The sequence below is a fragment of the Ornithorhynchus anatinus genome, chromosome X1 (genome assembly GCF_004115215.2).
Source record: "Ornithorhynchus anatinus isolate Pmale09 chromosome X1, mOrnAna1.pri.v4, whole genome shotgun sequence".
NCBI classification, from domain to species: domain Eukaryota; kingdom Metazoa; phylum Chordata; class Mammalia; order Monotremata; family Ornithorhynchidae; genus Ornithorhynchus; species Ornithorhynchus anatinus.
Genome location: NC_041749.1, coordinates 50,460,034 through 50,486,773, shown reverse-complemented (window position 1 = coordinate 50,486,773; position 26,740 = coordinate 50,460,034). Strand labels below are relative to the sequence as shown.

At 43.5% G+C, this 26,740-nt stretch overlaps 1 protein-coding gene across 9 annotated transcripts in view; it reads left to right on the top strand.

The window, feature by feature from the left end:
* Nucleotides 1–26,740, top strand: part of SLC6A6 (solute carrier family 6 member 6) — a 102,757-nt gene that overhangs the window by 40,313 nt on the left and 35,704 nt on the right. For all 9 annotated transcript variants that reach the window (XM_007665179.3, XM_007665176.4, XM_029050140.2 and 6 more), the window contains 3 exons: nucleotides 8,241–8,480; nucleotides 12,230–12,364; nucleotides 18,649–18,883. In XM_007665179.3, coding sequence (XP_007663369.1) covers nucleotides 8,252–8,480; nucleotides 12,230–12,364; nucleotides 18,649–18,883 — 599 coding nt within the window. In that variant the 5' untranslated portion in view covers nucleotides 8,241–8,251. The remainder of the gene's footprint in view (nucleotides 1–8,240; nucleotides 8,481–12,229; nucleotides 12,365–18,648; nucleotides 18,884–26,740) is intronic.

The following is a 26,740-nucleotide window of genomic DNA, read 5'->3' as shown; positions in this document are numbered from 1 at the left end:
GAGGCGGATGAAGGGAGATAGTTGTGACTTCTTGTTTCTTTCAAGAAAAGAAGGCTGCAGTTGGCTTTTGGGGAATCTATTTCCTAACATGGTAGGAAACAAGTTAGTTAATGTGCTGATTGAGAGTAGTTGGCACCCACTCACTGTCATTTCTTCGAATAAAGTAGTCAGGAAGCTTTCAACAAAAAATAGTTTCCACTTTCTCTTTATAACCTTTTCTTTAAAAACAGAAGTACAGTCTAATGGAAAGAGTACTGAATTAGGAGTCCTCCCCAACTCTGCAACTGACTCATCTGTGACTTTCTGCAAGCGACTAGGTTATTTGCTTTAGTTCTGTGTCAGAGAAATAGGAGAATAATACCCGCTTCTTCCTAACCGAAAGGGCAGTTGTGAGAATCAATGGGCCTTTCGTTTGTGAGGAAAAACACTATAAGTATATACAACACAGGTAGTATTATTATAAATGCATGCCCTTCCTTATTCTATCACCACATGCAGGAGGTGTGCACCATAGGGTACAAATGTGTTCCTACAAATGTGTTCTCTTTAAGGGGAAAATCAGCTTCTCCATTGTTTACAGACCTTAGAAGTTTTACAGATGGGTCCAAAAACCTGTCAATCCCCAACCGCTTCTTCCAGCTTGCAAACATTTCCCAGCTCTCTCCACACATAGTTATAATAACAAGGAGCAACAAGTTCTGGAAGAAGTACAGTCTTCCTCCCAGGGACAGATTAAATTTCAGACCTCAAGTGCTAAATTTGTGGGGGTTGGTAGAGTGGCAAGTGTTAGGGAAAAAAATAGTGAGTAGGAAAAAACTAAGCACCTTGACATTAATGATGCATGGTGTCTTTAAATAATTCTAATTGCAGTTTGCATCCTGAAAAGCACATGTGCCTCTGGCAACACAGTTAATATGCGTCGGCATTCTTCATATGACCACGATGGCTCAGAATCAATCAGCCCATCAGTGGTATTTTTTGAACTCTTATTTTGCACAGAGCACTGTACTAAACCCTTGGGAGAATAGGCAGAAGTGCGCGCTCGCCTCAGGGATGTTGTAGTGTTGTGAGAGAAAGAGAGAACACTGTTTTGTTTTTTTAAGTTGGGGGGAGTTAACTTTTAAAAAAAAATATATTGTATGAAAGGAGAAAATGGGTTAAGCAGAGCTCAATATAAAAAGACCTATGGTGGGATGGGAGCTCAATATAAAAAGACCTTATGGTGAAAAGTAAAAGGCAGTAGATAAGTTGTAACAAAATTATTGGCATCTATCTCCTAAAATGGAAGTTTCAGTTCCTTTGCTGGAGGGAGGTGAGGTGTTGTTCTTGATAAATTTCAAAATAAGTTCATAATATAATAAATGTTATATAAATATGGGTAAAATCTTATTTTATTACAAATAGCCATTTTATAATCATTTTTTAAATTATCATGAATAAATTAAGAGCCCACAATAAATATTGTGCCTCCAGACCACAGAATATTCCATCTGCTTTCAACTCCTTCTCTTTCTCTCCTCACCCTTTCACTGTGAGAGTGCCTTAAGATTCGGTTCTGGTACTCTGCTTAATTCTTTCTTTGTCAGGATCATCTGCTCACATGGTTTCAAACACCACCTCTATATGGATGACTCCCAAATCTGTAATTTCAGCCTTGACCTAACCTCCTCTTCTCCAGTATCATGTTTCCCTCAGTTTCTGGGCTTCTACGCTTGGATGTTCTGTCAGCATCAGAAGCTAAATGCAGCCCGTTCTCCTATAAATTGTACCTGAAGAATTACATTCCTGGAGAAACACGTGCTCAGGAAAACTCATGTTATCGCATTGTGCCTTGACTGATGTCATGGATCTGCTAAGAGTCATTTCTTCTGACACCACGTCATGTTCTAGCCAAACACAGTTGCATGCCATGCCAGAAGAATGTTCCTTAATTCCTAAACAGTATTATATCCCAAACACGTAGTGAAAGCAGACTTGGTGGCAGAACTTTTGTCTAAAACCAAAGTCCTCACTTTCCATCCTCAGGCCTCCCCTCTTTCCTCAACCCTCCCCCTTCCTCACTTTCTAGTTACAATTGAAATCACCACAGTCAGCCCTGTTTCTCATTCTTGAAGTTTTGGAGTCAGCTTTGTCTCGTCTCTTTCATTCACCTCCTCCATATTCAATCTGTCACCAAATCCTGCCATTTTTCTTCTATAATATTTCACTAACCTTCCCATTGCTCTTCCCTCTCATTGTCACCACCATTATACAAGCATTCATCACCCTCTGCCTCAGCTACTGCAATAATTTCCTTGCTGAACTCCTTACTTTCAGCCTCTCTCTCCTCTCCAGTCTATTCTGAAGGCTTCAGGAGCAACTAATTTACCACCCCCATCCCTGCTAATCTCTTGACTATTGAATTCAAGACTTTCCAACGTCTTCCACCCGCCCCCATCCCACCCCAATGCATTCTTTCCTCAGCTCTACACCTCAACTTGTACCCTTTACTGTGCCTTAACTAACCTCCTCCCAGGTCCTACATTCCACTATCCCACCTCTGACCCACCATTTGTGTCATCCCCGCACTCCCAACCTGAAAAACACTGTGGTTTGCCAAGTCAAATCGCCCCCCTTCCTTCAAAACCCTACTCAAAATCCACCTCCTTCCCTGATTCCTGCAGGCCTGGTCATACCAATTCACCACAGACTACTAGGGCTACAACCTCAGTGTTTTGGGGTGGTATTTCTAATCTGTATTAAACTTCTTACCTGCTCTTAGCCTGGTGCCTTTTAGATCTGGCATAATTTCTTTTGAACTCATGGGCCGGGGTGCCCTTGCCAATTTGAACCTGATTCTTTTCTCCTACATTGGGCCAGGATCAGACTTGCATAAATTGGGGCTGGCATGGCCAGCTGGGTTTCTGTTAGGTGCAAGACACACTCATTCCTTTTCCCCTCACCATTCCCAACTCAAGCAGAAACAGCTACCAAGCCATTTCCAAGAGGCACAACCACCAGCTGTCAGAGAAAATGTTGCTCTTACTGTTGAGCATTTTCTCCCATAGACACCCAAGCCACTCAACCTCTCTGACCTCAGTTTGTTCATCTGTACACTAGACTACAAGCTCCTTGAGGGCATTCTGTTGTATTTTGCTCTCCCAAGTGCTTAGTACAGTGCTCTGCACACAGTAAGCGCTGAATAAGTGATTGATTGATTACTCGTGCCCTTCCAGTCAGAAAGGGGAAAGTAAAGCTGCTTTTCTCTTATCTGGGGACCCTCTGTCTTGGATGCCAACAGGGGACCATGAATTGCTAGGTGCCTCTGACAGATGGGGAAACCAAGGCTACAGATGTGACTTGCCTGAGGTAACACACCAAGCCAGGTATGGAATCAGGCCTTCTGAATCTCAATTTCGTACCAGTTACCAGTTTTTGTTTTTACTGTGTGCTGGGTGACCCTGGGTAAGTCACAGGCTCCCAGAGACTCTGCACTTCATTTGTTGAAAAGGCTCAAGCAAGCTCAAACATTGTTAGATGGCGGGGAAGGGAGAAAGAGGGAAGGAAAAGGGGGAGGGAGGGCAGTGTAGGAGCCAGAGGTAAAGAAGCAGCTTAAGCAATGAATGGGTTCAAGTTCACTGCTCCAGAAGCAGTGCTACAAAGAGGCATTCCAGGAGTTTCCCAGGCAGACATAAGTGGATCTCAGAGCAAGGGCTGAAGGCAGGTGGGGGAGGTGAGAGTGGCGTTGTCCCCAGGGAGCATGTAGCATGTGGACAGTGTACTGAGAGCAACAACACACCCAAAAGAAATCATATTCCTGCCCCCCTCTTTTTCCTTCCATTGGGGCTCTGGTTCCTCCACTGCTTTAAGGATGGTTGCTCAATATAAGTGTCAGGATTAGCAATTCCCAATTGTTTAGCTATCTGTAGTTGCACAGACCAAGGCAAGGTTTCCTGGAGTGACTGGGTAGCTCCTTGAGAAGCCAGACCTTTGTCTCCTAGAAGGCAGACGTGTGACTCCGTGTCGGATCACTTCACTTTGGAATCTATGGGCTTTTATTTTTTTCATATTCCTTGGGGGAATGAGAGGGAGTTAGACTTTGGATTCTGCCCTCACTAATTGATACTATAAAAATAACCTATCATTCTTTTGGTCTGATCTGGGCGGTGACGAAGCATTGTTTTAACATCTCCATCAGACCATTTGATTGTTATCTCTCAAGTGCCATTGTGGTCTCACTCAGTGGAATATAATTGAAGGATGTGGAACTCTAACCCCTTAATAATAAAGATGTTTTTCATGGAATGACCTCTGGTTTCTTCTCTTTCCCCACCCAGTTACCCCAAATGGAGACACCCCAAGCCTCCCCTTGCAGAATGTGCTGTCCATTTCTGTTATGACAAAAGCTTCATGGTGGCCCAACTCGGGGACTTTGTGCCTTAATAAATAATGATAATGATGGTACTTGTTAAGCGCTTACTATGAGCCAAGCACTGTTCTAAGCACTAGGGTAGATACAGGGTAATCAGGTTGTCCCACGTGAGGCTCACAGTCGTAATCCCCATTTTACAGATGAGGTAACTGAGGCACAGAAAAGTTAAGTGACTTGCCCAAAGTCACACAGCTGACAAGTGGCGGAGCCAGGATTAGAACCCACGAACTCTGAATCCCAAGCCCGGGCTCTTGCCACTAAGCCACCCTGCCTTCTGTCAGTTTCTAAAGGCAGTCAGATTCGCCTCTCCCCGATAGGTTAAGAGTAAGGGCAGGGACTCTATCTGCTTTTTCTTGGCATGCCTGCTGACCAGGAACTGCAATAATTTCCCCCTTGTTTCATCAAAGCATTTGACTGCCCTGTCAGAGAGGCAAAGTGGAGTCAGATTTGCCTCTCCTCGGTAGGTTAAGAGTAAGGTCAGGGATGGTCTCTGCTTTTTCTTGGCATGCCCTACCGACCAGCAACTGCAGTGATCACCCCATCATTTCATCAAAGCATTTGGTTGCCCTGTCAGAGAAGCAAGGTGGAATCAAGTTGGGATCTTGATAGCGAATCAAAGTTTCCAGGAAACTGTATGAAATAAGAGTTTGGAAATCAAGACCGAAGGGTGTTCTAAACTGGGAAGGACATTGGAATATCCTGAACCTTCTGCCTCCCAAACATCATTTCTGCATTTTCTTTTCCCCTCATATAAGCAGGTTTTAACATGGTCATCAAGCCAAGGCTGTATCCAGGCTCAAGGAGGAATAAAATGGTTTCATGAATGACAGTGGTACATCTTGACAGCAATATGGAAATCAGCAAAGTGTTTATGGTGGAAGCTCTTTCTGTCCTGTCATATTAAGGGGATGCTGTCAGCCAAACTCGATCATTTACTCACACTGACAAGCCCAGCAGTCTCTCTGCCCAGATGCCTGCTCTTGTGTATCTCTTGGGATTGGTCAGTAGCTAAACTGACCGACTGACCAACGGAAAGTCAGGCAGTACAGCTGAAGAGAGTCTATAGGTGTCAGGGGCCTGGAAACCACAGCCTGCGCAATATAATTTTCTCCTTGTGGGCAAAAACTGCCTGTGGCTGGCTCAGTTTTGACCTCTTTCCCTCAGAGTAACTTATTGGAGAAATCCAGATCTACAGAAGCAAGGAATTGATTCCCTTAAAAATGCCAGGGGGAGTGAGGTAGGCAGGGGTGTGGGGAGTCGAGGAGGCGAGGAAAGTAAAAAAGAAGGCAGCCCTGGGCAAAACTTCACCCACTGGAACCTGCCTATCCCTGGGTCCCCTTTCTTACTTCAGATTTAGATTAGTGAAATAGATGCTCTGCCCATCTGTCACTTCACTCCCTTCCCCTGCCACATGCCACCCTACCTTAAATAAATGGTTTTAATTCCCTGTTGTTCACCCATTTCAGTTGAAGGCCCACCAATCTGGATGCTCCTGAGCTTGGCAGTGGGCCGGTTCATGCATGATGATTTCATGTACTCTGAATAGCTGAGGACACAATTGAGAGGTCCAAAAGTTATGGTGCGGATGTCAGGCCTTAGGAGACAGTGGGTGACATAGTAAAATGGCAGCCTGAAAACTGGAGCAAGTCCTCATGCCTCAAAATGGATTTCAGAGGAGGAGGAAGGGAGGTGACCACTCCCTTTCCACACTGGGAGCATGGCACTGTCCCAGACCCCTTGCCAAGGAGGAGTCAGAGAGGTAGAGAGGGAGCAGAGGCTGGAGTAGCAATTAAAGACTAGGACTACTTTTTATTTTAAAATTCCAATGCTAACATGGTTGAAAAGGCACCCTTTCCACTTTGGTTTATGGGAGGTCCCTTTTGATTTGGTGAAGGACTGTCTGAGTCCAGTTCTCCCTTCTGGACTGCTCTGGTCTCTCCTCAAAATGGAGGAGAGATGGGCCTCCCTAAATGCCTACTTCCTCACTCATCTCCCTGCTTGACCCAAAGGGAGCTGATCCCACTACAATGCTCAGGTTATCTAACATGTGATTGGTAGGGTGGGGGAAGAACAGCGCTCACTTGGAGGAGCATAGAGTTATTTTTCTAGTGGTGCCATGCCACCCCTGATATATCCTGGGCAATAACCCCTTTCACTTAATCTTTCAGGGGTTACCGACATGCAGCACCAGCACAGTATATTGTACTCTCCCAAGTGCGTAGTACAGTGCTTTGCACACAATAAGTGCTTAATAAACACCCTTGATTGATTGCATATCCACTCAATCTCTAAATTGTTACTTAACAGAGTTCTGTGTTCTCTTATTTTTAAGATTTGGCTGGTTCCCTAGTTTTATTTATATCTTGTACTATGGGAGATCAGTGGCTTGTTTTCTGTCATTTCCATTGATAAGTTGAGACTTTTGCTTATTAAAAAGAATAAACTCTGTGCAAAAGCCCTTTCAGTGGAGAATTAATTTGGGTAGAAGACTTTGAAAGCATAGTTCAGTGGAGAGAAGCACAAGCTAAATAACAGAACAAGGGAGCAGTTTTAAGGGTGGAGTACAGGTCGGTGGATGTCACCCTTCAAAGTGGGAAAAACATGCTAAGAGACAATGAGAGTTTGCCAAATCTCCCCCCTCCAAGTTTAGTTAATAATAATAATGGTAATAATAACTGTGGTATTTGTTAAGTGCTTACTGTATGCCAGTCTCTACTAAATGCTGGAGTAGATAGATGATACTAAGTGCTGGAGTAGATACAATAATAATCATAATAATAATGATGGTATTTGTTAAGTGCCTACTATGTGCCAAGCACTGTTCTAAGCACTGGGGGAGATACGAGGTTATCAGGTTGTCCCAGGTGGGGCTCACAGTCTTAATCCCCATTTGACAGATGAGGTAACTGAGGCACAGAGAAGTTAAGTGACTTGCCCAAAGTCACACAGCAGAAAAGTGCCAGAGCCAGGATCAGAACCCATGTCCTCTGACTCCCAGACCCATGCCCTTTCTGCTAAGCCACACTGCTTCCCCTACCCTGCCAAGGAATATATGTTTCCTAGGTCCAGGTAGGATTGTCAGTTGGCACAAGAACTTTCCTACACCCCTGGCCATCTAGCACTGTTCTTTGCAGCCTGGCTTGTTTCCTCTGTGAGGGAGAAAATTGGCCTCAGCCTTTATTGTATGGGGCAGAGGCTAGACTCTGCCATCAATTTTCCCATTGATATCTTAGTCAAAGCAGGAATCTTTTTCTTTCCATTTAATCGTATTTTTCTTTTTCTTTTTTCTTCTCCTAAAATAATCCAAAACCTTGGGAAATCTCTCATTTTTTAAAAAAAGTGCTAGAAAATGTTTAGATAAAAATTTCTCAAGAATTGGTATGGAGTTGCATCTGTATGAAATATAGTGACGTGGCATTTTCAGCATAGTAGTTTTTAACCTCTGGGCTCTCAGGGTCATATCCCATCAATCAATTGTATTTATTGAGTGCATACTTTGTGCAGAGCACCGTACTAAGTGCTTGGGAGAGTACAATATAACAGAGTTGATAGACACATTCCCTGCCCACAACAAGCATCTAGAGGGGATCTACGATCTAGAGGGGCTCCATAATTATGATAGTTACAGAGGTTTTGGGGCACCCTAAGGAAATTCACATCCAGCCTGGGACCAATATCTAGCCTTCCTGAATGACCGCATGATGGCCTGGGGAAAGTTATCCCCTGGAATATGATTTGTGATTTTTCTTTGATAATTCTGATTACTCCAATTAATATTTAGGAGAAATGCTGGCTTAAACCCATGTTATTCTTTTTTTTGTCTTCGCAGAAATCACACTCATGGCAACCAAGGAGAAACTGCAGTGCTTGAAAGATTTCCATAAGGACATATTGAAGCCTTCTCCTGGCAAGAGTCCAGGGACTCGTCCTGAGGATGAGGCAGAGGGCAAGCCACCCCAGAGGGAGAAGTGGGCGAGTAAAATTGACTTTCTGCTCTCCGTGGCTGGTGGATTTATTGGCTTAGGCAATGTCTGGCGTTTTCCGTATCTCTGCTATAAAAATGGCGGAGGTGAGTATCTGCACCAGTTGATACTTTCACAGGCACACAGACATCCTGCTCTTTGAGAAGACAGAAATTAGTCTCAATATTTCTGGTAACTTGTAAATACATTAACTTGTAAAATATAGAAAAATGATCCCATTTTACAGAAAATTGAGGCACAGCCTGGTACAAGGTGATGTCAAAAACCAAGGAGGAGCCTGCCAGTTTAGAGCTCTTTGGTCAAGAATACAGGTCAGAAATTTCCATGGGCAGCTAGTCGTCATGATGGCTGTGCCAAGATGCTTCCTTCACTTCCCACTCCTCTCAAAGTTGAGGTTTCTCCCTCCATCAGCTAAAGCCCTCCAACCTTCCATCAGAAAGCTGGTGTTATATTGTTACATTGTACTCTCCCAAGTGTTTAGTACAGTGTTCTGCACACAGTCAGGACTCAATAAAGACGATTGACTGACTGGTTGGGGGGGTAAGGGGAGGAGGAGAAGGGGGTGGTTTGGAATAGTTTCAAAAAAATTGATAGCCATATTTTACATTTAACATTCTTTTTTTTAAACTTGGGGATATTTAAGTACTGTGCAATTCCTTCACCAAAGGCTGATTATTTCACATTAGGTTTTTGTAAGTTTTTTATTGAAACTGAAAAAGCACCAATTTACCAAAAAAATAATCGGTCTTTATTTTACAAACAATTCACAAACATGAGTCAAACTTCGTTTCTTCCTCACTCCTCTCCACCCTAACTTTAAACCTAACTCCTCCCTTCCCAACCTTAATAGGATACTTGAAAAGAATTCACATGCTTTAGGGACAATTGGAGCTTTCAAACCTGGTCTCCACTGGGGCAAACATTCTTTTTATTAGCTTGCTATAGCTGTTACTAAGCATGATATTTATCCCTTCAGGCATTCAGCCGATGGCTTTTGTCGCTCCTGGGGTTTGCTGATGTGGGAGGAGCAGGGGGAGGAGCAGGGGGAGGTAGTGCATATGGCAACCCAGTGCCTATCCCTGGCCCAGAGTACTGGAGTCCCTGCCACTCATCCCACATTAGAGAACTGCAGTTTGGCTTTAACTTCCTTTTTATGTGACGCAGAAGATGGGAGCCTAAGCCTCTAGTCAAGATGAGAGTGTAAGCAATGAACGTAAGTGGTTCGGGGGAGGAGTGGTAGGGCCAGAAGTCCAGGAGTAGGTGGTAATGAAAGAGTCCTCGAACCCGATTCTTTTCCCATAGGCAGTTTGAAATTTTCTCTTGTTGGCACTAAAGAAGTGACCAGAAATGAATAGCTCCATCACAGACCCCCTTTAACCACCATTGCTTAAAGAAGATTTGCCTAGCAGTGGGGCAAAAGGGAGTATCCATAAGGTAATTCCAAGCTCTACTTTCCTAGAAATCTTCAGCCAAAGTGTGACTATTAGTGGAGTAATACAACTGTGCAATTCCCCTCTCCAAAGGGACAGAGTTCTAGCTGAAGGGGAGACCCACAGAGGAAAGTGGAGAAGAGGCTCTTCTTCCCTCTGTTCCCTGTGGGAAGAAAGGAGAACTCAAGCCCAATATTTCCAATTAACAAGCTTTCTGGTAGGGTGGAAGTGAACAAAGTAAGTCTAGGTAGCTAGAATGTTTAAATGTGGCCAGAACAATGCTGGTTTTCATTTTCCAGAGTCAAGAAAATTTGCTTTTGCTTGGATTTGCTTCCAATGAAATCGTTAACTGTTAATAATGAGCTGTGAGTGAATCAACCAATCAAAAGTATTTATTGAGTTCCTACTGTCTGAAGAACACTGTACTAAGTGCTTGAGAGCGTACAACAGAATTAGTAGGCATGATCCCTGCCCTCAAGGAGCTTACAATCTAGTGGGGGAGAGGTGAAGCAGCAGAGCCTAAAGATATGTGCTTCTGCAGGGAGCGAGGGGGTTGCCTAAGGGCTTAGGTGACTAGCAGTAGAAGGGGAAATGGCACAGGGAGTTGAAAAATTAATCAAGGAAGGCCTCCTGGAGAAAATGTGATTTCAGAAGGACTTGGAAGATGGGTGGAGCTGCAGTCTCTTGGTTGAAAGGGGGAGAGAGCTCCAGGCAGGTGGGAGGGCATGAGCAATACGTCGACAGCAGAAGAGACAAAAATGGAATTACCGATTATAGGTGGCCTGAGAGAAATGAAGTGTGCTAGCTGGGGTGTATTGGGACAAGACTGTGCATAAATAGGAAGGATAGAGCTGATTGTGTACTGTAAGAGCTCAATAAATGCCATTGATAGATTGATTGGGGAGTTTTTGCTTGATGTCCAGAGAAATGGGTAACCACTGGAGGATTTTGTGGAGTGGGAAGACATGTACAGATTGATCCAGGCAGCAGTGAAGAATGGACTGGAGAGGGACTGTGAGAAGCACCATGGCCTTGTGGATAGGGCATGGGGCTCTGCTGCTTGCCTGCTGCATGACCTTGGGCAAGTCATTTAACTTCTGTGCCTCAGTTACCTCATCTGTAAAATCGGGATTAATACTGGGAGCATCATGTGGGACATGGACTGCGTCCTACCTGATTACCCTGTATCTACCCCAGCGCTTAGAGCAGTGCCTGGCACAAAGTAATTGCTTAACAAATACCATAAAAAAAGGAGACTGGAAGAAGTCAGTGAGGAGGTGGATGCCATAGTCAAGCTGGAATATGATAAGTACCTCGACCAGTGTGGTGGTCTTTCGGGAAGCAGCATGGCATAGTGGATAGAGCATGGGCCTGGAAGTCAGAAGGTTATGAGTTCTATTCCTGACTCCTCTACTTGTCTGCTGTGTGGTCTTGGGCAAGTCACCTAACTTCCCTGTGCCTCTCTTACTTCATCTGTAAAATGGGGATTAAGACTGTGAGCCCCATGTGGGACATGGACTGTGTCCAATATGATTATCTGTTATCCACCCCAGGTCTTAGTACAGTGCCTGGCACATAGCGCATAACAAATACCATAATAATAATAATAATAATTACCATTATAATTATTATGAAGAGGAAAGACAGATTTTTAAAATGTTGTAGAGGAAGAACTGACAGGATTTGGCAAAAGACTGAATGCGGGGGTTGCAAGAGAAAGAGGAGTCAAGATTAATATCAATTTTATGGGGAGGATGTTGGTGTTGTCAACTGTGATGGGAGAGGTACTCGGGGAGCAGATTTAGGAGGGAAGATAAGGAGTTCAATTTTTGAGTTACCAGTGGGACATCCATATTGAAATGTCCTGGAGGCAGTAGGGAATAGAAGGAAAGGTAGATTTTGGAGTATCCTGTGTAGAGGTGATAGAGTTCGATGAGCTCTCTAAGAGAGCAAGCATAAATTGAGAAGAGAAGGGGAACTCAGGACAGAGATACATAGAGTTGAGGATGGGAGGCAGAGGAGGTGCCAGTGAAAGAAACTGAGAAGGATTGGCCAGAGAGGTAAGAGGCAAACCAGTAAAGGACTGTGACAGACAAAGCAAGGTTAGATAGCATTTCCAGGAGAAGGGAGTTGTCCATAGCACCAGAAGCAGTCCAGAGGTCAAAGAGGGATTAGAATGGAATAGAGTTCATCAGATTTGGCAAGAAGGAGGTCATTGGTGTTCTTGGAGAGAGCGATGTCAGTGGAGTGGAGTGAAACTGGATCGAAAAGGGTCAAGGAGGGTGTTGAAGGAGAGGGCATTCTCATTATGTACTTTTTATGTCAAAGATTCTAGTATATTTGCTCTACTTCTACTTTATCCCAGAGTTTTACTTTTTGCCATTTTTTTTGTATTCTCTCTACAGGTGCATTTCTTATACCTTACTTCATTTTCCTGTTTGGGGGAGGTCTCCCTGTGTTTTTCCTGGAGGTGGTGCTAGGCCAGTACACCTCTGAAGGAGGAATTACTTGCTGGGAAAGGATCTGTCCTATATTCACTGGTTAGTATGTACCACGCTTTTGACCCATTCAGGTGTATCCTACAATAGGTTGGGGCCGTTGATTGTTATTGTAATGGTGGCCGAGAGAAAACGAAAATTTCACTCAGGAAGTTACTCAGGAGCCACTGAGTGAAGGTTTGGCCTTGGGTTAAATTAAGGAGATGAAGTAGCCTCTTTGCCCCTTTGCACACATAAGCATGCCCCTAGAGGGGGGAGGACAGATATAGAGGGACTGAATGGATGCCAAATGCTAAGGAAGAATATGGAAACCTCAAGGTAAAATTTGCTCCTCAGTTGGAGAGCAGCATGATGGAGAAAGATAATAAACAGGCAAAGCTGTCAGGAAATTGTAAGCTCATTGTGGAGAGGGAACGTGTCCACCAACTCTGTTCAACTGTACTCTTCCAAGCTCTTACTACAGTGCTCTGCACTCTGTAAATGCTCAGTAAATATCACTGATTGAAAGAAAGCCCATATGAGAATATGAAAATTCTAGATTAGACAAACCTTAATTGAAATCTACTTAGGTTACAATAATTTCAAGAGCAAATTTAATGAAAATCATGCCTTAAGTGGATACTCTTTATTAACAGTAGCACAGGCTGTTAGAGTCTGTTTTTGCTATGATGAGGAACTGTTGTCTGGTACTAGGATAGGATTGGAGTGCAGTCCATCTGAAAGGGAACTGGTAAAAATGACCAATTACATTCCTGATGAATGCAATCAGCTGATATGCAGTGCTGTAATTGAGGAAGTTGTTCAAGTGATTGTGGAGTGACCCAACCCCATTCCACTCTACAGAAGTGCATGAGGCAGAGATGGAAAGACTAGTGATAATGCCAGAGGATCCTGGACTGGTCTTCCATTCTTACAATTCCCTAGGTCAGCCTGGAGTGTTGACTACTTTAGGTTTGAATATTTATTTCATTGGGTTGAATATTCATGTTAAAGGTGAATTGGAACTAGAAACTGCATTTCATGGAATGTTGAAACCGGATGATTCCTTTTGGTGCTGTTCAACCTGCCAGTTGATGAGGTTATTGATTGTATTGATAATAATAATACTTATGGCATTTGTTAAGCACATACTATGTGCCAAGCACTGTTCTAAGTGCTGGGGTAGATATAAGGTAATCAGGTTGTCCCATGTGGAGCTCACAGTCTTAATTCCTATTTTACAGCTGAGGGAACTGAGGCACAGAGAAGTTAAGTGGCTTGCCCAGTGTCACATAGCAGACAAGTGGCAGAGCCAGGATTAGAACCCATGCCCTCTGACTCCCAAGCCCGTGCTCTTTCCATTGAGCCACACTGCTTCTCAATAATAATAATAATTCTCTTTAATGATAATAATTAGGGTACTCATTAAGTGCTCACTATGTGCTCACTCTTCTAAACGCTATTCTGGGAAGGTAGGGCTTGAAAGAGGATTCTCAGTTTTTCGGCTGCTCTCTGTCAATAAACAGCGTAATGGACTCCCCAAACTGTTATTTAAAATTCATGTTGCCTTTGGCATTATTTAAATGAATTTGTGATCCTTAATTAATCATCCCCAAATCCTATAAATCTTACTGTTCTCATTTATGAATAGAGAAATTGAAATTCAAGGCATTAAAATATATTTAAACTTGAGCACTTTATTTTTGGGAGGCACTTGGGGAATAATCAGAGACGTTTAGCTTGTATCTACCCCAGTGTCCAGAACAGTGCCTGGCACATAGTAAGCACTTGACAAATACCAGTCCCCAGCCCATGAGGCATGGTGGGTAAAAATAAAGAAGTAATGGTATGCACTTTATTTGGGAACTAAACTAGCAACTGCTGGGGGAAAACTGGTAAAATGTCAGAATAGTATTTGCTTCCAATAGGCAAATGAAACAAAATAGCTCAGAACAATGGAAAACTATTTATTATTGATTCATTTGTCCACCTTTATGCTTTATTTAACCCCACTTCTCCTATAACATGACGGTTTCATTCCTGCAAAACCCCACATTAAAAAACCCCCAACAAAACGGCAACAAAAGACTCCTGTAGGACTCACCGGGCACACAGATGCCATTTCTTTTGGCAACATGGAGCACTGTGTCCAAACAGTCTCATGTCTTCAGACGAGCGTTATCTAATTCCTTAACAACATTCCAGCCAAAATGCCTAGTGAAATACACATTATGGCAGGATCAGGTATTTATCTATTCTCATATTCTTTTATTTCTGGTATAGGCATCAGTTTATAAGCTTATCTTCCACATTGTACTGTAAGCTCCTTGGGGATGGGGAGGATGTTTTATTATTTCTGTATGTTCTCATTATTATGTCCTCTTATTCAAGACAATACTCTGCATCCAGTAGGCACTCAATAAACGCTAATGATAGTGACCCTGAATTCATATTGAAAAAGCTAAAATTTTGTTCAGCTGGGTGGTTATTAGCAGAATCTTGTTAATAATAATAATGATGGCATTTATTAAATGCTTACTCTGTGCCAAGGACTAGGGCAGATACAGGATAATCAGATCAGATGGAGTCACTGTCCCGCACAAGACTGTCTAAGAGGGAAGGAGATCAGGTATCTCACTCCCATTTTACAGATGAGGAAACTAAGGTACAGAGAAGTTAAGTGATATGCCTGAGGGCACAGAGCGGACAAGTGGCAGAACCAGTAGCAGCGTGGCTCAGTGGAAAGAGCCCAGGCTTGGGCATCAGAGGTCATGGGTTCGAATCCCAGCTCCGCCGCTTGTCAGCTGGGTGACCTTGGGCAAGTCACTTTAACTTCTCTGTGCCTCAGTTTCCTCATCTGTCAAATGGGGATGAAGACTGTGAGCCCCACGTGAGACAACCTGATTACCCGGTATCTGCCCCAGCACGTAGAACAGTGCTTGGCACATAGTAGGCGCTTAACAAATACCAATATTATTATTATTATTACCAGAACACAGATCTTCTGACTCCCATTTCCATGTTCTTTCCACTGGGCCACACTTGGTAACTGACTTTCAGTAGAATGGAGTACTCTTATCTTACAGAATACATAAGAATACTTGGCTTCTTGCTCCCTAGCTGTATAATCATGAAGCCAGATTCAGCCAGTTGATCATGTGATCAAAGAACCCACTGACAGGGAGGGGGTGGGGAAGATGGTGAGGTAGGGTCAGCAGCAACAAGAAGAAACCAGGGTTGTGAGTGTCAGAAAGTGCCTTGGATCCAATTGTCTCCATCGAATTAGTTTCAAATTTCCAATTACTGTTGTTGAACTGACAATTATAAATTTTAAGCAAGTGTGTGTGTTTAATTTTAAAACAGTCACCAGAATCCTGTTGAGCTTCCAAACAAAGCAGTATGATCTGCCATGCATCAGCTGGACTGTTTTAGAGAGAGACACTGACCTTATCTCACCTTGGCTTCACGGACTCTGTCCTCTCCTGGTTCTCCTCTTACCTCTCTGGCCGGTCATTCTCGGTCTCCTTCGCTGGAGCCTCCTCCCCCTCCCATCCTTTAACTGTTGGAGTTCCTCAAGGGTCAGTTCTTGGCCCTCTTCTGTTCTCCATTTACACTCACTCCCTCGGTGAACTCATTCGCTCTCACGGCTTTGACTACCATCTCTACGCAGATGACACGCAGATCTACCTCTCCGCCCCTGTCCTCTCCCCCTCCCTTCAGGCTCGCATCTCCTCCTGCCTCCAGGACATCTCCACCTGGATGTCGGCCCGCCACCTAAACACCTAAAACTCAACATGAGCAAGACTGAGCTCCTCATCTTCCCTCCCAAACCCGGTCCTCTCCCAGACTTCTCTATCACCGTCGATGGCACGACCATCCTTCCCGTCTCTCAGGCCCGCAATCTCGGTGTCATCCTTGACTCGTCTCTCTCGTTCACCCCACACATCCTATCCGTTACCAAGACCTACCGGTTTCACCTCTACAATATCGCCAAGATCCGCCCTTTCCTCTCCACCCAAACGGCTACCTTACTGTTACAGGCTCTCGTTATATCCCGGCTAGACTACTGTGTCAGCCTTCTCTCTGACCTCCCTTCCTCCTCTCTCGCCCCGCTCCAGTCTATTTTTCACTCCTCTGCCCGGCTCATCTTCCTGCAGAAACGATCTGGGCATGTCACTCCCCTTCTTAAACAACTCCAGTGGTTGCCTATCAACCTCCGCTCCAAACAAAAACTCTTCACTCTAGGCTCTCCATCACCTTGCCCCTTCCTACTTCTCCTCCCTTCTCTCTTTCTACCACCCACCCCGCACGCTCCGCTCCTCTGCCGCCCACCTCCTCACCGTCCCTCGGTCTTGCCTATCCCGCCGTCGACCCCTCGGTCACGTCCTCCCGCGGTCCTGGAACGCCCTCCCTCCTCACCTCCGCCAAACTGATTCTCTTCCCCACTTCAAAACCCTACTTAAAACTCACCTCCTCCAAGAGGCCTTCCCAGACTGAGCTCCTCTTCTCCCTCTACTCCCTCTGCCACCCCCCCTTTACCTCTCTGCAGCTAAACCCTCTTTTTCCCCTTTTCCCTCTGCTCCTCCACCTCTCCCTTCCCATCCCCACAGCACTGTACTCGTCCGCTCAACTGTATATATTTCCATTACCCTATTTATTTTGTTAATGAATTGTACATCGCCTTGATTCTATTTAGTTGCCATTGTTTTTACGAGATGTTCTTCCCCTTGACTCTATTTATTGCCATTGTTCTTGTCTGTCCATCTCCCCTGATTAGACTGTAAGCCCGTCAAACAGCAGGGACTCTCTCTATCTGTTGCCGACTTGTTCATCCCAAGCGCTTAGTACAGTGCTCTGCACATAGTAAGCGCTCAATAAATACTATTGAATGAATGAATGAATGAATGAAAGTTGGGCAATCAATTAGAATGAACTATTCATTTAATGCCACCTAGAAAATTTCATCTTTTGGAAATTTGAAGGGACTTGAGTCATTTCTGTCACCTAGAATTTTCCATCCTTAAAGCCCTTTTGAGAAAAGAAGAAAAAAAAAGGAAACAAATTGTTCTGAAATATTTTGGGGAAAATGTATGGCTTTTATGTGATTATTTGAACAATACCAATAAAATCACTCGATAGTGTTTTCCAAGCTGGGGCCAGGGGCTATTGGTATCCCGCACCTTCCTTGCTTCTCTTTTCCTCTGTGTGCACTTCCTCCCCTTCAAAGTTGTTTGTTTCTAGGAGAGAGAGGAGTGAGCAAATGGCAAGGGAAAAATTAAGAAATGGCAATTATGAGGATAGCAATAGTAACATTTTTACCAGAAATTTACCTGAAAATCATTGCTCCAGATTTCATCCTATTGGGTAAGGCAGAGAAACCCTAATTCACCCAGGCCTATTCTGGGTAATCCAGTAAATAGGGGCTTGGTCATTATGTGATTTCAATAACATTGAATCCCAGATATTTAATCACATGTTTTTTCAAAGAAAGGTTCTCCAAGGGGGCCTGGTCATTATGTGATTTCAATGACATTGAATCCCAGATGTTTAATCACATGTTTTTTCAAAGAAAGGTTCTCCAAAAGCTCATGGCCCTGTTGATGAATGGGTAAGGGTCCTGAGTGTGGGTCATGGGCTAATTTGGGACCATAGTGTCCAGAACCAGACTGTCTTCACCTCACCTCCCTAATTCAGACCTGTTTTCATGATCTTTTTCAGTGCTGTCAAAATGCTTTTCCCGGTTTCTAACAAAAGCATTATATGGTCTACATTGGTGGTAGTGTCCAACAATTGTCATCACGGCTCTAATAGAAGCCCAAGTGAAGGAAGCCAGAATTCTGTGTCTTTTGGGGAGGATCTTATCGACTCCATTCCAGCATGCAGAATTCTCAAGTTCTTGGGCTTGGGCTGCTTCCATTTCTAATTTTAAATACAGAGTTTTGTTGTATTGAATTTAGCTCTGTGGAGAGCTACATTCCAATGCCATCTCATCAGTGTTTGCTGTAATTTTAAGTTATCTCTCATGACCCTGTACTTAAGAACAAACAGGAGACATTTTTCATATTGTCAAGTATTGATAGAGAAGTTAAACATTGACCTGAGTAATAACCATATAAGAGGAATGCCTCCTCCACTCTGGAGATAGGCTTTCAAAACTCCCATGTTTCACTTTAGAGCTGAGGTCTGGATTTTTGAAACCCTGTATATGACAATCCACTGACCAACAGACTTCAATGGAGGGATACAGCTTAAATTCAGGTTTAATTTTCCAAAATGTTTGGCTAAAGCTGTCCGTGCCCAGGATGAGGTAACCCGATACATTTGATTTTGTTGTTTTTCTCTCTTAGGAATCGGTTATGCTTCCATTGTGATCGTGTCCCTCCTGAATGTGTACTACATTGTCATTCTGGCTTGGGGGCTGTATTACCTGTTCCAGTCATTTCAGAGTGAACTGCCCTGGGCCCACTGCCACCAGAGCTGGAACACACTCAACTGTGTGGAAGACACTTTCAGGAAGAACAAAACAGTCTGGGTGTCGCTGAACGCCAGTAACTTCTCGTCACCTGTCACCGAGTTTTGGGAGTAAGAATTTTTCATTTCTATTTGAGCGATAAGGCAGCCAAACCCATCTCTGACCCCTCTCCAGGGCATTTTTGGCTCCTGGCTCAAAGAGGAGGGTGGGGGAAACAACATGTGTTTTTCACCTGATAAACTTGCATTTCTTATACATGCCCTTTCATATATACTTCTCCTGGAGCCAGGTCCCAGAGCAGTCTTGCCAATTTAAGCTTTAGTGTTTCCTCCTTGATAACTGCTGATAACTGGCCTCCTCTGGATCAACTTAATTTTGTAGGTGGGTGTTCCAGGGTGTGAAGAGGATGCCTAGAGTTCTCTCTGCCCCTCTCCTGGGGGCTCTAGCCTCTCTCAGATATGGAAATGCCCCTGTTGGAATAAGGCAGAGTTTGTTACCTTTCAGAAATTTGGACCAACAGTCTGTCTGTGACACTAATTTCTTCTTCCATTTTTTTCCAATGAGGTGCAAATTTGGTTCCTTCCTGTTTCAAAAAGACTAGGCCATTATGTGGGCCAATGAAACCAGCAGCTCCCTTTCCCATTCTATCCATTGTGGCTTTAGGCTTAAGAAGGAAATCACTTAAATGTCCAAGTTTGGAATATTTTATTGGTTCACTTACATGTCCACGTTGGGAATACCTTGTGAGTTTACTTAAATATCCCCTCACTTTGCAGCTCCCCAGAAATATTTGTTCCTGATCTCATGACTTTACAAAGCAGCCCAGGGTAGTTAGGAGTTTCTACCAGAGAAGCCATCAAATGGAGATACAGTTGTCACCTGGCTTGGAGAGACTGCCAGCTCTCTGATGCATTGTCTACAGGGTCAGGGGCTCCTCCTCCCAAGCTAAATTGCAGCCACTTCCAGGGGCACAGTCTGTCACTTCTCCAGCTCAGCAAGCTCAGGAACAGCACATGCGGATTAAGCATAGACAGGGAGCTCCATCCAAGCCAGGTAACATGCCGCATTCCCCGGGTGTAGAGGGGAAGTGACGTTCCTTCTCAGTCTCCTGAAGAATTGAGCATTGGCTTCACTGGGCCATTATTTGGCGTGGTTTAGAGGAACGAGCAAGGGCTTGGAGTCAGAGGAAGTGGGTTCTAATCCTGGCTCCGCCACTCGTCTGCTGTGTGCCCTTGAGCAAGTCATGTAACTTCTCTGTGCCTCAGTTACCTCATCTGTCAAATGGGGATTATGAGCCCCACATGGGACAACCTGATTACCTTGTATCTACCCGAGTGCTTAGAACAGTGCTTGGCACTTAGTAAGCACTTAACAAATACCATAATTGTTAGTATAAATTTCTCCCATCATTTTTCTTGGCATTTCATTGTCAATATTATGCTTTATGAAAAATAGCAAGAGGGAAAAGATCAAAAAGAATCTCGAACATGCCTGGGGGTCCATTTTTAAACTACAGTGGACTCAGTAGAACTGTGTGCAAAGCCAGTTTCTGCTTTTTAATGTGGAGAAAAAGAGGATATTTAAAAGCATTGATCTCACCACTGGGCTGGGTTTCCCTACCCTAAAATGAGTTGCACTTTGCATTAACTTTTCACAAGTGCCTGGAGAATGGAGATTTATAATAGAAATGCTGACAATGAATTCTTCTCATTTGAATGGGATTGTGTTGCCTCACCCCTTTCCTTTCTTATAAACACATTTTCTGAGTGTTTGGCAAATGGTTTTCTAACCTGTGATGGGAGCCACACCCAGCAGTTATTATGATACATTTCCAGGGTTTATTTACAGTGCTGAAAGTAGAAACAAATTTCTAACTAGAATATCAGCCACCTTTTCCACCTCTGCTACTCCAGTGGCAAGCAGGCTCTGGTGGGGCTCCGGGGAAAGGTGGCCAGCCAGCCACTGAAGCAGATTCTGGGCCCACAGCCCAAGGCCTCGAGGCAGAGTAAATGGGAAAGATGGGGCTGCAGTTGATGGAGACCAAAGATATACAGATAGCGGGGACTGGGGGGTGGGAGTCAACCTGGATGGAGTGCCGTCCCCAGCCGCCACCCAGGAACATCCATTTTGGGACTTTGTCATGTACCGAAACCGAGTTTTTCCAGGTTTCGGGCTCACTTCTGGGACTTTTCCTTTAACTTCCATTCAGTTCCCAAAATAAACTTCCCCTACCCTCTCCCTTTGTAGTCTGAGGATCCTCAACACAAAACTAAAGTCAACTTGTGATTCTTTAGAGACCGATGATCTAGTTTGGTGAGCAGTTGAACCCTTCTCTTCTTTTTCTACTGCTCTCTGCCTTTCGGCCATTTCACGCCAATATCGCCACCTAGGCATGGACAGGGCAAGTGGAGAAGGTTGAAACTCAAATCCACTCCAATGTGTGTGGCAAATCTAACTGAAAAGATGGTGAAACACTTGGATTCCTGTAATGGAAAATCACTGATGAATGCTTCCCCAGTCATGGTAAAGTTCCTCTCTATATTTACCTGGTAATTCCCTAACCTTTCAACTCGACACATCCTTGGTAACTTTATGATATAGATTATGTGTGTATATGCAATTTTCTCATTAAATGGTGCAATCAGAATTCAAATCTTCCTTTACCAGATAGACACTTAGAGGACAATAAGGGGAACGGTTCTTTTTATACCAAAGGTTCCTCGCTTTTGATTTTAAGTTTCAATTTTTCCCCTAATCTCCTTCCTTTAAGGTTACTTAATACTCTGAGGTCTATGAAACAAACACGACACTACTCTGTTATATTGTACTCTCCCAAGCACAGTAAGCACTCAATTATCATTATTATTAGTAGTAGTTACAGTAGTATTAATAATAATAATTTTGGTACTTGTTAAGCACTAGCACTGTCCTAAGCACTGGGGTGGATACAAGATAATTGGGTTGGACACAGTCCTTGTCCCACATGGGGCTCACGGATCTTAATCCCCATTTTATAGATGAGGAAACTGAGGCCTAGAGAAGTTAAGTGACTTTCCCAAGTTCACACAACAGACTGATGATGACACCAACCTATTCCTTCAAAAGCTGTTTTCCCTTTAGTTATTAGTTAGTTATTACCACGGTTAGGAGAATTTCCCCACCCCAGTGCTGATAGGAGTCATTCCTCGAATAACACAGACTCTCCCAGGCTACGTAAAATGCTCAGATCTGCAAATTTTTAAGTTTTCATTTCTGAGCATGTGAAGTTTTTATTTCCCTGCTGCATGAGAGATGAGTTCATTGTTCTTCAGGATTCTTGAGCAGGCCAAAGACTACAAGTTGCCGTCTGTAACCAACCTTATCTGTTAACCTGAACTGGTTCAAGCTCTAAGATATAGCAAGGGTGTTCTGAGTCAGTGTTTTTGGATGTACTTCTGACTCTGTTGTTCACTTTATTGGCATCACAGTTTGATTCAAGAGCCCAAGGGGTTCAGTAGCAAGCAGAGGGGATCGGGCAATTTGGCTTGTGTACCATTTTATATTGAAAAAAAGAATTAAAAGCTTATGAATCCCACAGTGAAAAAGGATGCAGTATTATGGGGAAAATCTTCTTAAATAACAGATCTGAATGGAAGTTTTGAGCTAAATGTTTTTAAGTCTGGGCAATCAACAGGCCTTGTTTGTCCATATCCAAGAAAGCCTGTCACATGTTCATTGAAACATTATCCTCTGACAAGCGAAACAAAATCCGACAAAGTTTTATCTACCCTTGAAGGCAAATATAAGATTTAAGAAGATCTTTCAGACTGTTTCTGCCTTGTACACAGGGCTGTGCTGCTGTTCCTTATCAACAGAGTTGCCAAGATAGAACTTTGTCTCAGTCACCAAGGAGGGTCTGTTTCTGACGACATGATTATTTGAAGTGGGTCTCTGTTTTGGCATTGCACAAGTCCTTTTCAAATTGTTTGTGTTCACATTCTGGAGCCAGTTACACCTCCTGTTGTTACAGGATTCACGTTGCTACTCTCTACCAGAGCTGTGGATGAGGGCAGAACCAATACCTGCCAAACCTTGAATCCAGCTTGCTTCCTGCTTGGGTTTTCTTCCAGAGAATATGGAAACTGAGTCAACACGAATCAAGCCAAACCACAATGGTTTATGTTGTTAATTCTTTCCATATTACATCATTACATTACAGTACATGATACTTAATACATTATCATGCATGCTACATGATCGCTGACCAGTTGCCGTCCTAGCATTTTTTTGATATGCCTTGCCAAATAGATAGCAAGACTAAGTTCCTTTTGGGGTAAGACCCAATGCATTGTGTCAGCCCTAAAAATAATTGCTAGCAAGGAGCAAAATGTGTTGGGTGAAAAAAGCTTTGTGGTATTCCTAACCTCAGATTAGTTGGGCATGTTAATCGTCATCATCACCATTGACTGGTGTTTATTACGTGATCACACTCCCATGGTGCTGGGTAGCTGTTAAATAGATGAGATACCTGCCCTCTAAAAGCATGTAATCTGAAATTGAATATGGTGGTGCCAGTCTGCCTACTAAATCCTCAACTACATTACTAAATGACCTACCATCTAGAGTGAGTGGACATTTTTGCCTAGATCCAAAGAGGGGTGTGGCCTAGAAAGTTATAGTTTCACAGTGGCTTCTGAATTAAGCTCCTATCTAAAACAGAGGTCGTATTGTGTTGTTAGAAGTCTCACCTTTAAGTGAGTGAGACCCAGGAATCCAAATCTTGGCCTACTCCGACATGCTGTTTGGCTAGAAGTTCATTATTTCTTCTCATTCTTCAAGAAGAGCATTTCTCCAGTAACAGAAACTATGTCTTGTCTGCCTCGATCCATCCTTGTAGGATGACTCTTTAGCTCTGCATGAATCTCAGCAGAATTGGCCTCCAAGTTAATATAGAGCTATTGATCCTTCCACCCCAAGGTTTCTAAAAACTAAAAACCTCAAGGGAGAGAGATACTTGCATAATTAGGCTAGCCCCATTAGAATCAAATAAGTGAGTCACACTTACAAACAGCTCTTGTGAGACATTCTTCTATTGAACTTCTTTGGGTAAGGCAGCACCAGTTATGAGGAACTTTGAAAAAACATTATGTAGACATGACTTATTGCCTTGAGGTTGGGTTTTGTGTTTTCCTGTTATCTCTATTGTTATCCAGGGGAGCATCTTCTCCAATAAATGGCTGCTTTGCAGTAAAAACAAAGATACTTGGCACCCACTCGTATCATATTTACATTCTTTTGAATGCTTACTGAACTGCAGCTGAGCATTTCAGCCAGAAGAGTATTCAGAAGGAATTGCTATTCACTGGGCCAGAAAATAGCTCACTTCTCACCCCCTTATCTCTGGTGGCAATGAATTTTGTTGCAGAAGGCCACTATTCCAGAGTTCTCTCTTGCAATCTCAAGTATCTGATATCTGATAGAGATATCAAACTCAGGTTTAATTTTCCCAACAGTGAATATATATTGGGTTCCATTCTAGATGCTATCCCCTTTGGGATTGGCCATTCAAACAGGTCTATGGTGAGGCAGCATTGCAGAGATTAAACTTCTTTTTCAGAGGAAAGAACATCATTAGTATTAGTAGTTATAGAGAATTTATTAGTGCTTACTGTATGGCGAGCACTGCCTTAAATGCTGGGACAGAAAACACAGGTGGGAATTAAGACACAGCCCCCGTCCCTTGAGAAATGCATCATCCAAGAGTGTAAGTGGGGAGAAGAGATCGGAGACAGATGCAACAGGAGTGATGAAACATTAAATCACAACACAAATAAATATACAAAATAGGCTCAAAGTTTTGGCAGGTGTTGCTTTTAAATCATTTCAATCTCCACTTTGGTTTCCAAGGAAGCCTCAGAAACTTGAAACCGACATTTGTTTCCCATTATAAAAAAAAAAGAATTCTCCATTCATTACTTCAGAAAGGACTTAGGCCTTCATTGAAAGAATAGCCAACAAGACTAAATGTTGCATTGATTTTGTTTTAAAATCTTTGCTCAGTTCAATACAGTTGGCGAAGACTTAGCAGAGAAGCCCAGAACACAGAAAAGAGCAGAAACAAAGTTACTAGCCTCTTCCAAGTATCGTTGTTTTAGATGGTATTTTGTTAAGCACTTAAGCAGCATGAGAAGCAGCATGGCCTAGCGGGTAAAGCATGGGCTTGGAAATCAAAAGGATCTGGGTTCCAATCCTAGCTCTGTCACGTTTCTGTTGTGTGACCTTGGGCAAGTCACTTCTCGGTGCGTCAGTTACCTCATCTCTCAAATGGGGAGTTAGACTGTGAGCTCCATGAGGGACAGGGACTATGTCCAACACGATTTGCTTTTTTCCGCTCTAATGTTTAAAATAGTGCCTGGCACATAATGAGTGCTTAACAAATTATTAGGCATCCAGAGTTAAAGCTGTGGCTTTATAGCACGTTTAATGAAAACATCAACTGCTTGTGATGGAACTCTTGTTGAGCTGAAACGCAAAATTTAGGCAAAATGTGCTTTTTTAACCTTGACCCACCTAGAACAAAGTCAACTGATTTCTAGGAAAAAGTTTAAAAAACAAAAAAACTGGGTTCAGAGGTAAAGAATAATTTAAACCTTTGTATCCTTGTGTCAAAGTTCGGTAAACATTCCATCTGCTTAGGCTAGAGACAGGACACTGTACCTGCACACTTAGATGTAGATGTTCTGTGCCATCACGGCTTCCCTTTGCAATTTAACATCTCACAGGAGTGGCATAGACTCTGTGAAATCCTAAGTTCCAAAACCAGTAGCATTTTCCTGTGGTCCAAAATAGCTTATTTAGGTCTTGATTTGCCAAGTTTGCATAGCGATCCATTGATATGGTTCATGCTTCCTGCACAACTAAGAAAATAGCTAATGTGCTTGACCATGTACTTCATATGGCCCAAAGTAGAGAAACGACCTTTTATTTTTGTCTTTGTTTTTTACTTAGGAGACAACTTATTGATTGACTGACCGATTGCTGACCATAATCTACCCCTTTTACACCTATCTAGCTTAACCGCCTACTCTGAATTTCTGGTTCATCTCATCCCCTCAATTCAGTCAGCTCTATTTTCCTTTCCTGCTCTGTTTATCCTGCTATGTCTCTGCAGCTCTATCTTGGAGACCTCCCTGCTACTTGAAAGAGTGGGGACCCTCCAGGTCGACTGTTTAATCCCCGGAGTACCCACAGCACTACTTCTGGGTGCTTGGCTCCATGGAAGCCCTGGGGAGTGTCCAGCTGACTTGGGCTATCCAGCACAATCTCCTGTCCGGGTAGGTAGGGGTGGCAGTAGAATGCCCCAAAGTAAACCGGAAATGGTGCCAACAGATCTCTGAAGGTCCTACTCCTTCTCCTAGTTCCTCTGCCTGTTCTCCTGCCCTCCACGGAGATGACATGGGCAGGGAAGAGTGTTGGAGAGTGCCTGTCTGGGATGGCAGTTCAGGCCCTCAGAGCTTCCATTGTCCCAATTCCAGTTGACTTTTGAATTGGCAGTATTGCATAGAGCTACAATCCAAGGTCCCTGGAAGCAATGGGCAAGCTACCCGAGGACCAGCTCCGCCAACTGGGCATTCCCCATCCCTCTCCCCAGGACTTCCCCCAGTGTCCCCACCATCTAAGGAAGTGGCATAAACTGGAAGAGAATGTTTGCCGGTGGTGTCTGGAATGGTACCATAGCTTCTTGATTTGTGCATGGGAAGAATATACTATCAGGTCAAGAGCTCTGTCTCCTAAAAACCCCTGGAATAACCAGAATACACACACACACACACATGCACACACGCACACACACAAAACTGTTCTCAGAATGTGGTTACTGTGGCTCCCAACAACCTTTCCTTCCATCAGAAGGCAGAGCACAGAGGAATTCCTTTTCCAGTCATACACACGTATGCATGTGTATTTTATATCTCCATGGACACAGATGA